Below are 13,744 nucleotides of genomic sequence, written 5' to 3'. Positions count from 1 at the left end.
AAAGGAACGAGGAAGAAGAAGAGAAAAAGATTGAGAGAAAAAATCTCACAAACTAAAGACTTTCTTTCTAGAATCCTTTCTCTAAGAACCTAAGGGAAATGAGTTTATGAGACTTTGTTCAAAATAAAAGTCTTATATATTCTTTCTTCTAAGGTCAAACTGAGTGTCTGTCCAAAAAACTCTTTCTTAACGTCACTGAAGCTCAAAAGGGATCCTCAGACCCTATAAATCCCCTCAACATAAACATCTTAACTTAGCATCCTAATATAATTAGGAGTAATATAAACACTATTACAACTCACAATATTACACTAATCCACACACTATTAATGATATTTGATTATTATCTCCTAATTATCCAATTTATTGATAAATACAAAATTTTACTCACTTTCCCATAAAAGCACACAACCATGTGGTATATTAAGGACAAATAATAGTTTTATTTTTATCTTATTTAATTTTCTTTTGGATAATTAATGTTAAAAAAGTTAAAATAAATTATAAAATTAAATATTCTTAATTAATTTTAAATATCATATATACTCTTATGTTTATATATAAGTATATATTATTTATATAGAATATTAAAGCTAAATCACCCTTAAAATTAGAAGAAAAAAAGTCATAATTACGAAACTAATAAAAGTTCTCATGTCCATGACACCAAACTAACTATTTTTATGTCTTGTACTTAGAAATTTCAATCAATTAATTTATTTATATAAGACTCTTCTACTTAGTCTATAATCAAATTTATTGGTTATTTGATGTAAAATTGATTTAACTTAAATTATATTATGGAATTTGAGTTTTAAATATATAATTGTATTAAATATTTAAAGAGACAGTTTTCACACTCATAATCGTTCTATAATTTTTAATAATTTTAGTAAATGTTTTTCAAAATAAAATTTACAATAACTATAAAAATAAGATATAAGTGTAAACAAACTAAATTATTTGAGTTTTATAATAAAAAATTACAAATCTAATATATATATATATATATATATATATATATAATAAATTTATTATTTTTATAAGCATACATGTACAATTTATGCATAATTTTGTAAAATCTTTAAAACAATTATTAATTTTATACTTTTTAATACAAGAACACGCATTTAAATGCAAATTTTTCTTCAATTTAACTTACAAACTTTAATAAAAAAAAAGTTTACATAATTTATGCAAAAACAAAAATCTAATATTTTTAAAACAATCTATACATTGAAATAATTTATTTAATATTTTTTCATTTTCTCCTTTCATATTAATTATCAAGATTTTATAATTTATTAATAGATTTCATAAGTTCTTGAAACAATAATAGATTTCAGAAATTAAAATAAATTTCTTATTTTATATCAATTTTTTTAATTAATCTCTCTCTCTCTCTCTCTATATATATATTATTAATTTTTATTTTTAAAATCCTCAAAGTAATTGTTAATTTTATAGTTTTTAATAAAAACACAGTTAAATAAAAATTTAATCTTCAATTTAGTTTAAAAAATTTTATAATTAATTTTACATAAATTCTACGATAAAAACTATTTAAAAACAAATTATCAAAATGGTTGATTTCATTCACCAAATTCACCATTTACTAAAAAATAATCAGTAATCATATTCTACAATTTACTATTTCTTAAATTCTCCATTAATTACATAAAATAATTATAGAAAATATAATATTTAATTAATTTAACATTTAAATTCATATATAATATATATAAATAATATAAACACATATATAATTAATATATATTGGATTCTCAATTTCCTTCTCAATTTTCATTTTTTAACATATTCATCTCATCATTTAAAGCAATAAATTTCATATATCTTTAATTTTTTATTAGTAAAAAAAATACATGTTTATGTCAAAAAAAAAATTTCATATACCTCCATTTCTAATGATATATTTCTAATTATAAGACTCAACATATATTTTAATTAGTTAGGGAAGTAAATATTAATTATGAGAGAAGTAACATAAAAAAATATATTTTAATTGGTAAGAGAAAAATAAATAATAAAGATAATTTTAATTAACATTATAAAAATAAAATAAATTTATAATTAATTACTTTGTTTTTAATTTTGATGAGTTAAGTATTTATATCCAAGTTGATTAAACGGTAGATGGTTGGTGGCTCCGTCGCCTTAATGGCGCGTAAGGTACACGGCAGCTACATTTCTCAATCATCTATTTAAATGGGCGAAGGTCTCCGAATATCAGAGTTGTTAAGTTAAACATTAGGAATCAATTCTCCATTTTGTATTTTTCACCCAAATCTTTCAAAACCTAATCCTTTTCTTTCTCTTTAATTATTGCATACTGCTTCGTTCCAAGATCTGTTTCTAGTACGAAGTTTTCTTGGATTTTCTTGTTTCTACGACATGGACATGGGAACTGTGCCCGATCAAACAATTAGTACATGCACTCACTGGTAAACGCCCCCGTTCCCAATTTAGGAGTTATGGAATCATCTCCAATTATCTGAAATTTGTGAACTAGGTCTAGTATTCTGGTTCTTGAATCTTGATTTGCTTTTCCGTCAGGAAATAAATTATGGCTAATCGGGGTTGTTTGTTTCGTGGTTTAAGTAATTTAACCCGTTTTAGAATTCTTGATGGCCTTCTTGAGTGGTTTATTGGAAGCACATTTGATTCGTAGAATCGCTTCAGGGTGATATATACCTTGTATGATTGTTGATTGTTGATTTTTTTCCTTCTTTCTTTTCTCCATTTGGGATGTTAGTTTGTTCACCTTGAATGCCTAAATTATGTGGTTATGTCTGTCTTCAAGAAACCTGACCTGTTTATTTTTTATGGTTTTAGTGATCGGGCTATCCCTTCGGCAAATATTGAATTACATTATGCTCATTGTTCCCGAAACCTTGAAAGGTGCAAAATTTGTTACGAGATGGTTCCGAAACTACGTGCTGAGGAGCACTATTTAAACACCCATGCCCCGGTATGGAAACTTTTGATTTTGTTTTATTCCTTCGTTTTTAGGTCAGAGAAATTACTGGCAAACACAAACCTATAAGTTGAGAAGTTCATGGTACTTAGTGCTGAAGAAAAAATGGAGAATAAATACAAGAGATTTTGAGTTTATTTTGAAAATTTTTCTGCGTCTAAAAGTGATGTCTCATTTGGCTCTTATTTGAACCAAAATAAAATTGGTTTGATAATAGGTAGGGGTGGAAAATGATCCCCCAATCCATGTATCATTCAATCCAACTCATCTAGTTATGACAATAGATCTAATGAGTCGGATTTTTCAGATCTATTCTGTTTATAATGGTTATGGGGTCACCTCACCAGTTTGAAAGTTGTAACAGTAGCTTTTAGAAAATATTTTATAATTTCCTTTTCCCCCTCATTTTTCCCCATGCTTTCCTAATGTAAATTTGAAAACAACCTAATAAAAACATAGTTAATTTAATTTGAACAAAAATGATAACCCAACTGTATCCGTATGTAATTTAATTCTTAACTGAAAGTAGTAATTTTGTGGATCCTGAACTGTGACATAAGAGAATGGCAGAGTTCTAATTCCATCGAAATATAAAAATTAGAAAAAATAATAATAGATGGACTGGATTGAAAAATCTTTACTATCATGGCTTCTAAGTTATTGGTGCTTTAGTTCTTATATTTGGGTTATACCCCAATCAGGTGTTGGTTCAACATTGTTTTTAAGATAATTGTGGTTTATAGGGAATATATATTGGTCGGTGGGAATTTTAGTTGTTTAAAGGATTCTTACTTGGATATTTTGTATGCAGTTGATACAGCAGGATAGGTAAAGCTTTAGTACTTGAGTATAAAGATATAAAGATTACTTATTTAAGCAGATCCTGAAATTTCCCCTTACTATGTAAATATGGCTTTAATTTTCAGTAATCATGTATGGAATGGGGATTAGATGGAAATTTTGCAGTAACATGTTGATAATTTATTGAACCAGTCCTAGTTTTACTGTGTCATCTATATAATATGAAGGTGCCTATCATATCATAGAGGGTAGAAACTTGGAGTGTCAAGTCCATATGCTAAAGGAGGCTGGCTACATGCTCATCGGTTCCTTCCCAGGGGTCCCCCTTCACCTTCTCCCCCCATAGCACACTAAAACACAGTTCATGAAGTCAGATTTAAATTTCACATTTGCAATGGTTATTCAAAAGAAAAATGTCAATTTGTGCAGGTTTCCTGTTCGTTGTGCAGTGAGACTATGGAACGTGATATTTTAGATATCCATAGAGGTGAAAATTGTATTAGAAGAATGGTCACATGTGAGTTTTGTGAGTTTCCTTTGCCAGCAATTGATCTGGCTGAGCATCAGGTAGTGTTCATAAAGAACTTTTTGCATTAAGAATGTTATATTAATCAATGTACTCGGGTACTACTTTCAGTTTGATTTTTGAACATTCAGGAAGTATGCGGGAATCGAACAGAACTTTGTCACCTTTGTAACAAATATGTTAGACTGCGTGAAAGATACAACCATGAAGATAGTTGCAACAGAATTCAAGACAATTCTGCAGGGTCGTCAAGGTAGGAAATTTCGTAATTTGATTGTAGTATGTGTTTGAATTAGATTATTTTTGTGCTTCAAAAAGCTATATGATCAAAAGTTCCTTGTCAGAGCTTTGGGAGGAAAAAAAAAGTGACTATTTTCCTCAAAATAATAAAAAAAATGCACTGGCCAAAAATTATTTCTTAATGCATCTTATGAGGATTAGGGATGGATGTTAAGGATGTAACAATAACTTACAGCATCCAACGGTATTTCTTTTATTCCACTAAACTACCATTTTTCCTCTAAAGGTACAAGTGACATCAATGCGGTCTTTTAATATTTATTTTTACAACAAATTAGTTCTCAAGATTTTGAAGGATATAAAAAAGTGGTCCTTTTATCAGGCTCCGTGTGACATCAACTTGAATTATTGTTCAATAAATCTTTAGGGGACTGTTTTTTAATATCACTTAGTATCTTGGAAGGCCAAACCGATGCCAAGTGTATCTTTCGAGCACTAAAATGATAGTGTAATAAATTTAGGTCACTGATGAGGATGATGGGCGATTGTCATTTATTGTAATTGAATTATTTACTTGTAATTTTTGTGTGAAGGTACGTCAGGCCAGCTGAAAGAGATGATGGTGCTCAAAGAAGGCCACGGCCACGGCCACGGCCACAAAATGATTTATCAAAAAGACGTCTTCTTTTCACAATAGCAATTACTGGTATTGCTGTTATGCTCGGATCCATTTTTTTCCAGAGAAAGACAGATCCCAGCAGTGTGCAATAGCAACGGAGATTGTGTAAATTTGCTTGATCTGTACAATTTATTTGCATACAACAGAAAGTCGTATCAGAACATATCGGCATTATCATTGAATTATTTCTGTAGTCTTGTATTTTGATGGTGAGAACTGCCAAGTACCAATAGATAAATGAGTCATTCATTACAATGATTGCTATTTGTTGACAATCCTCCAATTATTCAAGAACTGCAATATCGTTTTTGGATAATTTTTTTTAGCCAATATTAAATAAATTTTAATCAATAATAAAAGTATTCAGATGAAAAATGAGTATTTAACATTTTCTACTACGCATTTTTTGATATAGAGGACCCCATGCATTACTTCCTTTTTAATATAGGATATTTCAAATTTACCTGTGCCTGTAGGAGAAAAAGAAAACATTTCTTAAAATCATAGATCAATTTCAATTTAAATCAAATTAAGATACAAATGAATTACTATACTAATTTAGTCTCAGAATTCTTCAAAATAAATTTAAAATCTCTTTTATTTTTCTGTTTTTCTTTACCACCAAGTAACATGAGTTTCTCAACCTATTCGTTTGTCAGTAATTTCTTTAAATTGATCCTGGAAAAAGAGAAAAACAAGAAGCCCGAACCATGTTGCGACAAATTTTTCATCTTTCAAAGTTTCGTCCATGCACGAGCATAGTGTATGTGCAACCAATATTCCCAACATGGGATGGTCCGATAGTGAATGCGGGTTAAAGTTCTCTCCACAGACGCTAATTATTTTTCATCCAAGTTCTCTGTTAAATAGATATGGTCTATGTTCCAAAACTAATACAAAAGATTAATTTATGCTTGGGAAGATAAAATATTATTTTAATACGGATATGAATTGAACTTGGGAGCATCAATTTAATCTTCCATATATCATAACAGATCTTACAGTCATTTGATCAAAAGATTTATTTTTTCATCAAAGTTAGATATTTATAAATGAAATATGCTTATTCATTTTTTTTGGTTAATGAATATTTGCTTCTGTTTCCCTTTCCACCCCTCTCATTTATGTGACTATTTATACAATACTTTTCATAATATTTTTAAGATATTTATTATAAAAGTAAACAAATTTTGTATTCAATAATAATACTATATCATCCGATTACAAATGTTTAAATATCTTTTTAGTTATTTATTGTAAAAAAAATCAATAAAATGATTATATATATTATATTTAGTTGTTTGTGATTGTTTGATAATGTAAAAGCACTTTAACGATATACTATATAGTATATACTCTTTATTTTGTCGCACATTTTTTTTTTTCTGCGGGAGTAAGAAGACAGATTACAATTTGACGGGATATTAGGAAGTGTTCTGTTCTGCGGCTCTGTTTTTCGTAATTATGGTGTAAGGCCATTTCCATTTTCCACACTCTCAGTAAGCGACACGTGTCTATTTCTGTTTTCCTCATCGATTGTTATTCACGAAAGATATGATTTATCGGTGTATTCCTAATATGTATTCTCGAAATTTCTTTCACAGAGTAACTAACTTGTCGCTACGCTGTTGGCTGGTAAATCACCTTATTTAATGAGGATTGTACCTATTTGTGATGTGTGTGATTAGGAGGTTACACGTTTTTGTTGACTCAGATAAATAAGGTGTCTGAAATATGTTTTTACATTTCGTTAGCACGATCGATCCTGTTTCTTTATCCGATTCCATTTCATTGCTGGATTTCTCAACCAGATTCCTTCTGTAAAAAGGAAAAACAAGGGTTCACCATGTCCGCCACTGGGGTACACTTGCACATCCAAGATCATCATGTAAGTTTACTCCCGTATCCTGTTCCTGTAATGTTCTGTGTTATGCATCAATTACATTTGATTATATAAAAAAATCCACTAGGTGTACCTAAACATCGTCATCTATTTTTAATTGCTGTATATCTCTTTTACCTTGTGCCTTAAGTTTGAATGAATCTTCGATTCTGTTAAATATAGCCTTTAACGAAATCTTGTGGCAGTAACACTGTCGGTTATGTTTTAGTTTCATGTAACTGTTTTAACTGTGCAGGTGGTGATGGATAATGGCATAGTCCAAGTTACCTTATCAAATCCGGATGGAATTGTCACTGGGATACGATATAATGGTGTAGACAATTTGCTTGAAGTCCTCAACAAGGAGACTAATAGAGGGTATGTGCCCCTAATGATGGATAATTGTTAATTGTTATGTCTCTCTCACAAGCACACAAGCCATTCTTTTTAAAATGTAATGTTTAAATGAAATGGGAATTTATCAAGCTGATAGGTAGTAATAAAGTTGAATTTTTTTTTCATGCATGAAAGCAAAAGCTAACATTAGACACAGTGAATATGGTCGACAGATTTGCCTTGAGAAGAACAGTGTGTTCTACATTTTATCATTAAGAAAGAAAAGCATACTTGCTGATTTGTGGAAATCAAAGGGAGCTCTCACTTTTTAAAGCTGGAAGCTGATTTTGTCTTTCAATTGAATATTTAGGTACTGGGACCTTGTTTGGAGTGCGCCAGGAAGCAAAGGAATGTTTGATGTGTATGACAATACTACTTTCTTTTGTAACTGCATTGTGTCTTTTTATATTATTTCAAGTCGAATTCTCGATAAAGATATATTCAAAGGCATTCACCAATTTGAGTTTGCAATTAACTTGGAAGTGGTTTTTCAGTTACACCAGAGCAGAAATAAACCACTTGCCAAACCGCTCTATTTTTGTTACATGTTCTACTTGCAATCTCATCAGTTCCATTACTGCCCAAAGGATAATATTTAGAGCATATTTGAACTCAAGATGTTATGGTCCAGGATTAAAGGAACACATTTTAAAGTTATAGTTCAAAATGAGGAACAGTTGGAGCTTTCATTTACAAGAATGTGGGATCATTCTCTAGAGGGAAAGTTTGTCCCCTTAAATATTGACAAAAGGTTCTTGCTCAAATGTTGTGTATTAGTAGTTTTTTTTTTTTTTTTTTTTTTTTACTGATAGCTCTAGCCTGCATGATTAAAATTTGTGGATGGTCAATTTCAGATTCATATTGCTCCGTGGTTCATCAGGCTTCTACTCTTATGGAATTTATGAGCACTTAAATGGATGGCCAGATTTTGATCTTGGTGAAACAAGGATCACTTTCAAGCTTAGAAAAGACAAGTAAAAATTCTATCATTTTGACAAAATAAGTTTGATGCCTCTCTTTACATTTCTCATTCCTTTGTACTTTATTTATTATATATATATATATATATTATATTTAACGAGACATTGTAAAACTTATAATGGTGAAAATGTGTAACCAAATAGTTTTCTAGCATTTTCATTTAATTTTGTGATTCCAAATATCAATTAATTTCACAATATTGCTATATTATAAAGATTAAATTTAGGCAGGCATTCTCTTTCTACATCCTTTGGTAATGTGGCATTCAAAATATTAGTTGAGATGGTCATGAACTTATGGCAGATACCAAGCAACTCGTATTTATTTTTGGATTTTTCATCCACTTTAACAATCAAGTATGTAGGTTTCAATACATGGCTATGGCAGACAATAGAAGAAGGGTTTTGCCTTATCCAGAAGATCGGATGCCAGGAAGATGCCAAACCTTGGCCTACCCAGAAGCTGTCCTACTAGTCAATCCCAAGGATCCGCAATTGAAAGGAGAGGTATTTGTTGCAAATATTTCCAGACACAATAATCTTGTCAAAGGTTCCGATTGTATTTTTCCGTAGTAGCTTGTTACTTTATCAAATGGCTTGATAGTCAGTTCTACACTGAATTCATTCACACCTGTATGACAGTTTAGATTTTGCCCCTACTTGCATCATTAAATTTTATTTTACATTATGGTTAAATTTAATCTGCCCCATGGAGTTTGGGGAGTATCCCTTTGCCACCATGTGGTTTAAACTTTGTCACTTTGCCCCCTCGTACTTACATTAACATATTTGTTATCTGCTTGTGCCTTTTTTGGCTGTCAATTATGAAAAGCTTATTCATGCTATAATCTACTAAACCAGCAGATTTACATGCAAGACGTGTGTTCCTAACTTTTGACAAGGAGAACATTGTTTCTAGGAGAATATAAAAATCTTCAATTGATTTTTTGTTAACTTACATCAGTTGAAGTTATGGTTTTGTATTTTATCTGAATGCCAGTGGCAAAATGTAATTAAAGCTAACAATTAGGGAGGAGGAGGGAGGAACCAAATCAAATTCAGACCCTTTAAAATATTTTTATATATACTTCTACTAGTTTGATGTGACATAAAGCAATTTTACTTCACTATCCAGAACAAACACATTCTTATAAAACTACTTTTGGCAAAACATTTCCTATTCCAAAATAAATTTTTTCAAAACTAATCTAAATTACATTATATTTAAAACCAATTAGTCAAAGTCCAAACACACGTAGTAGTTGGTTAATCTGGCAAGTTTTGAGTGTCCACTAATTCATGTGGTTTGTTTAAGAGGAGATAGGATAATTTCCTTTGCATGTATTATGTATGAACTATTCCACTGTGTTTTATTCACAGGTGGATGACAAGTATCAGTATTCATGTATAAATTTTGATAATCGAGTCCATGGGTGGATATCTTTCAATCCACCAGTAGGATTCTGGCAGATCACACCTAGTGATGAGTTTCGTTCTGGTGGACCCCTCAAACAGAATTTGACCTCACACGTAGGCCCCACCACACTTGCAGTAAGTGAATGAATTTATATTTTAGAACAAGATAACAATTTCCCAACGTGACTATCATGTTGTGTCAACCCTTGCTGAGATGTTTATTAAATTGGCATCATCAGATGTTTCTTAGTGGTCACTATTGCGGACAAGATTTGGTGCCTAAATTTAGAGGTGGTGAACCATGGAAGAAGGTTTTTGGTCCTGTATATATTTATCTTAATTCTGGAGCAGTTGGTGATGACCCACATTGGCTATGGGAGGATGCAAAAATACAGGTTTGGCCATGTATCTCTTGTACTCTTGTTAGAAGGTAGATGGTATAGACAGTTGGATGCAGTAATTGTAAGATAAAGACTAGTTTGAATTGATATTCAGATGATGAATGAAGTTCAAAGTTGGCCATATAGTTTCCCAGCTTCGGAGGATTTTTTAAAATCAGATCAACGGGGCTATGTCAGTGGCAGATTACTTGTCTTGGACAGGTGACCATGTTGGACAATCATAGTTTATTTGAGTTAATTTTTTTTTTCTTTTTGGCATTATGTGATTCTTACTGGTGTTTGGAATACAAGCATAGTTTCATGATTCCATTGTGATTGTTTTTACTTTAGTGCTAACAGCTAGAATTCTTTATTTTTTTTACGTGAGGGTGTACATATATTTGCTTCAATTTATTATTATAAGTTGAATAATTAATCAACTGCTGAGCAGCAGCAAGATTGTGGCCGTTCTTTTTGTCTTATTATGTTGGTGAATTTGAGTGAACTATTCTAATTATTGTGCTTAGGTACATCTGCACAGACTTGATATCAGCAAATGGTGCTTATGTTGGTCTGGCCCCACCTGGAGATGCAGGGTCATGGCAAAGAGAATGCAAGGTGCTCTTCTCTCACTTATGGAAAACTAGCATTTTAGTTGCATGAGCTGTACTTTTGTGGTTTGACCTCAACTATCATTTTTTATTTATTACTTTTTACATTTGGGGTGAGGACGGGGCTATGTGATCAAGGGGGTCTTGCAAACTATGTGAGACAAAACCTTGTTTTCCTTTTCTTTTGTAAAGTATTAATTATGCGAATCAAAATAATTATTAGAATGCTATAATGGGTGACCAAAAGAACTGTTTACCAGAAGATTACTTACTTTTTGCTCCTAACAGGACTATCAATTCTGGACCAGAGCAGATGAGAATGGATTTTTTACTATTAGAAATGTACGTCCAGGCGACTATAACCTTTTTGCTTGGGTACCTGGTTTTGTTGGGGACTACAAATTTGGTGATTTTGTGAAGATAACATCAGGTTCCTTGGCTTGGTCAAAGTTGAGTTCGTTTTCCATCTTGCAAAATAAACTATGCTTAATTAACTTGCAATGCAGGTTCTTGCAATGAATTGGGTGAGATTGTATATGAGCCTCCAAGGGATGGTCCCACATTGTGGGAAATAGGTATTCCTGATAGATCAGCTGCAAAATTCTATGTTCCTGATCCCAATCCACAACATATTAATAAGCTTTTTATCAACCATCCAGACAGGTTATCATTCTAAACTATGTGATCAATTTTTCTTTTTGTTTGTCCTTATATTGCTAAAATGGATTTTGCTTAATTTTGAATCTGTGCTACATAATTTATAACATCAAAATGATGAAAACACTATCTTTATCCAACTATGCATTTTATCCTTTTACATGAGATGAAAATGTTTCCTTGTGATGTTAGTTGATCTGTTCTTTGATCTTCATTTTTATCCTCAACTTGTAGGTTCAGGCAGTATGGATTGTGGGACAGGTATACAGAATTGTATCCTGATGGGGATTTGGTTTACACAATTGGAATTAGTGACTATAGGAAGGATTGGTTTTATGCACAGGTTCCCAGGTCTGATTCCTGTATTATTGATTATTTGTTTAATATGGCTAAAGATCATCATGCGTGCCTACTTCATCTATTACAGTTGGATTTCTTGAGTTATTCAAGCTTTTATAACTGCAGAAAAAAAGAAGATAACACTCTTCATGGAACAACTTGGCAAATCAAGTTCGAAGTTGGTAACGTGGTTCGGGAAAGTACATACAAACTGAGAGTTGCAATTGCATCTGCAACATTAGCTGAATTGCAGGTAAACACCGTTGCCTTTTTTTCTTTCTCTCAGACACTCACAAGGCATCGTTGGATGTAACAAATTTTTTGTGGTGACATGTATGCATTGTCTGTGAAGATTCGAATAAATGACCCCAATGCAAGACGACCCCTATTTACCAGTGGATTAATAGGAAGGGACAACTCAATTGCAAGACATGGAATTCACGGAATCTATTGGCTGTACCATGTGGATATACCAGGTTCTCTTCTTATTGATGGCACAAATACCTTATATTTTACTCAACCAAGATGCACCAGTTCCTTCCAGGGTATCATGTATGATTATATTCGTCTGGAAGGCCCACCTTGTTTCTAAGAAGAAATTTAAGTTTACCTTGGGAAATAAATGATACAAAAATATTAGTGCATTGTATTCGTATTATAATCTCTCTTTTTTCTTTGATTTTTCTGTTGAGGTCGTTGTGTATGTATTTGGATTATGTTTGACACGAACAAACAGTATAAAATACCTTTACTTCTTTACAAATAATAAATCATGTTCATATTCGATGTCTTTCTCAGGCTAGTTTATCTACCTTTCTTGCAACCGGCGGATTGAACATTGGTTTTGTAAAACCGTTTTGAATAATGTGCTTATAAGGCATATATATATATATATGGGATAGACTTTCTTTAATAGTTAATACCAGGTACACGTACCTTCCGACCCAACATCTCTCATTGAGAAGCTAGGTAATTAAGCTAATGGTATTAGCTATTAATAATTGTATTGGACTTTATGAATATATATAAGTCTATGTCCTTCTTAATCCAGTCAAGCCTACCGAAATGTTTAAGTGCTGGGTGCCGCTTTTTATTATACCTACCAAGCATACGAAACAACTTCTGCATGTTTAATGAGCAAATTTGTGAATTATACTATTCACATGTTGAATAAATGTTTAAAAACATTTTTAAGAGTTTTATTATTGATTTTTTTATTTTTATTTTTAGTTAAATTTTTTTAAAGAGTACTTCTAATTTGTATATACTTTTTTTAATCTATAGAATCAAATTCAATATCAAAAGAATTTAGAACATTTGATATCAAGACATGTCTTTAATTAAGAGTCTGTTTAGATATAAGTTTATAAATACTTTAAAGAGACTTTATTTGAAATAACTCTTTATTTTTGGTAAAAAAAAAATTTAAAAATATTTCTAATTAGTACTCAAACAAGCTTAAAATCAATCAATAAATCTTAAACTTTTGAGATTTCCTTGTTTAAATTGAATATAATTTTTATGTACTACTGGCATAAAACTTTTTGCACTATCCACTCATCATAAATTATGGTAAATGACTTTTACATAGTTATTATTAAGGTTAAAATTAATAACATATGATAATTTGTGATGAAAATGATTACATAAATCTTTTTAGATTATTGATGCATATATTATTTACTCATTTTTACATAAGTAGAGAGATATAAATTGATTTTAATTTATGAAAAGAAATAATTTATTTTACTTTCACAATTCATTGTATAATTTGTTCTCAAAATTAACTTATAATTGAGTATTGTTTTCAGTCTTGTAAACGTTTCTAAATTCCTTGTATTT

The 13,744-nt window shown here is 30.8% G+C and overlaps 2 protein-coding genes across 2 annotated transcripts; both read left to right on the top strand.

Annotated features, from left to right (window-relative positions):
• The first annotated feature begins 2,235 nt into the window (after positions 1–2,235).
• Positions 2,236–5,496, top strand: LOC109815733 (uncharacterized). Its single transcript, XM_020380530.3, has 5 exons — positions 2,236–2,462; positions 2,854–2,989; positions 4,226–4,363; positions 4,454–4,575; positions 5,156–5,496. The coding sequence occupies exons 1-5, from the start codon at positions 2,413–2,415 to the stop codon at positions 5,331–5,333; spliced, it is 624 nt and encodes a 207-aa protein (XP_020236119.1). The 5' UTR covers positions 2,236–2,412; the 3' UTR covers positions 5,334–5,496.
• Positions 5,497–6,906: 1,410 nt separating this feature from the next.
• Positions 6,907–12,692, top strand: LOC109815721 (uncharacterized). The gene is made up of 15 exons (XM_020380518.3): positions 6,907–7,129; positions 7,380–7,501; positions 7,830–7,880; positions 8,151–8,270; positions 8,374–8,493; positions 8,865–9,006; positions 9,880–10,050; positions 10,155–10,310; positions 10,411–10,517; positions 10,823–10,913; positions 11,195–11,336; positions 11,413–11,569; positions 11,798–11,914; positions 12,029–12,155; positions 12,255–12,692. The coding sequence occupies exons 1-15, from the start codon at positions 7,088–7,090 to the stop codon at positions 12,492–12,494; spliced, it is 1,905 nt and encodes a 634-aa protein (XP_020236107.1). The 5' UTR covers positions 6,907–7,087; the 3' UTR covers positions 12,495–12,692.
• The last annotated feature ends 1,052 nt before the right edge of the window (positions 12,693–13,744 follow it).

Source organism: Cajanus cajan, chromosome 6 (genome assembly GCF_000230855.2).
Source record: "Cajanus cajan strain Asha chromosome 6, NIPB_CcT2T_4, whole genome shotgun sequence".
Lineage (NCBI taxonomy): Eukaryota > Viridiplantae > Streptophyta > Magnoliopsida > Fabales > Fabaceae > Cajanus > Cajanus cajan.
This window is presented reverse-complemented; position numbering and strand designations above follow the sequence as displayed.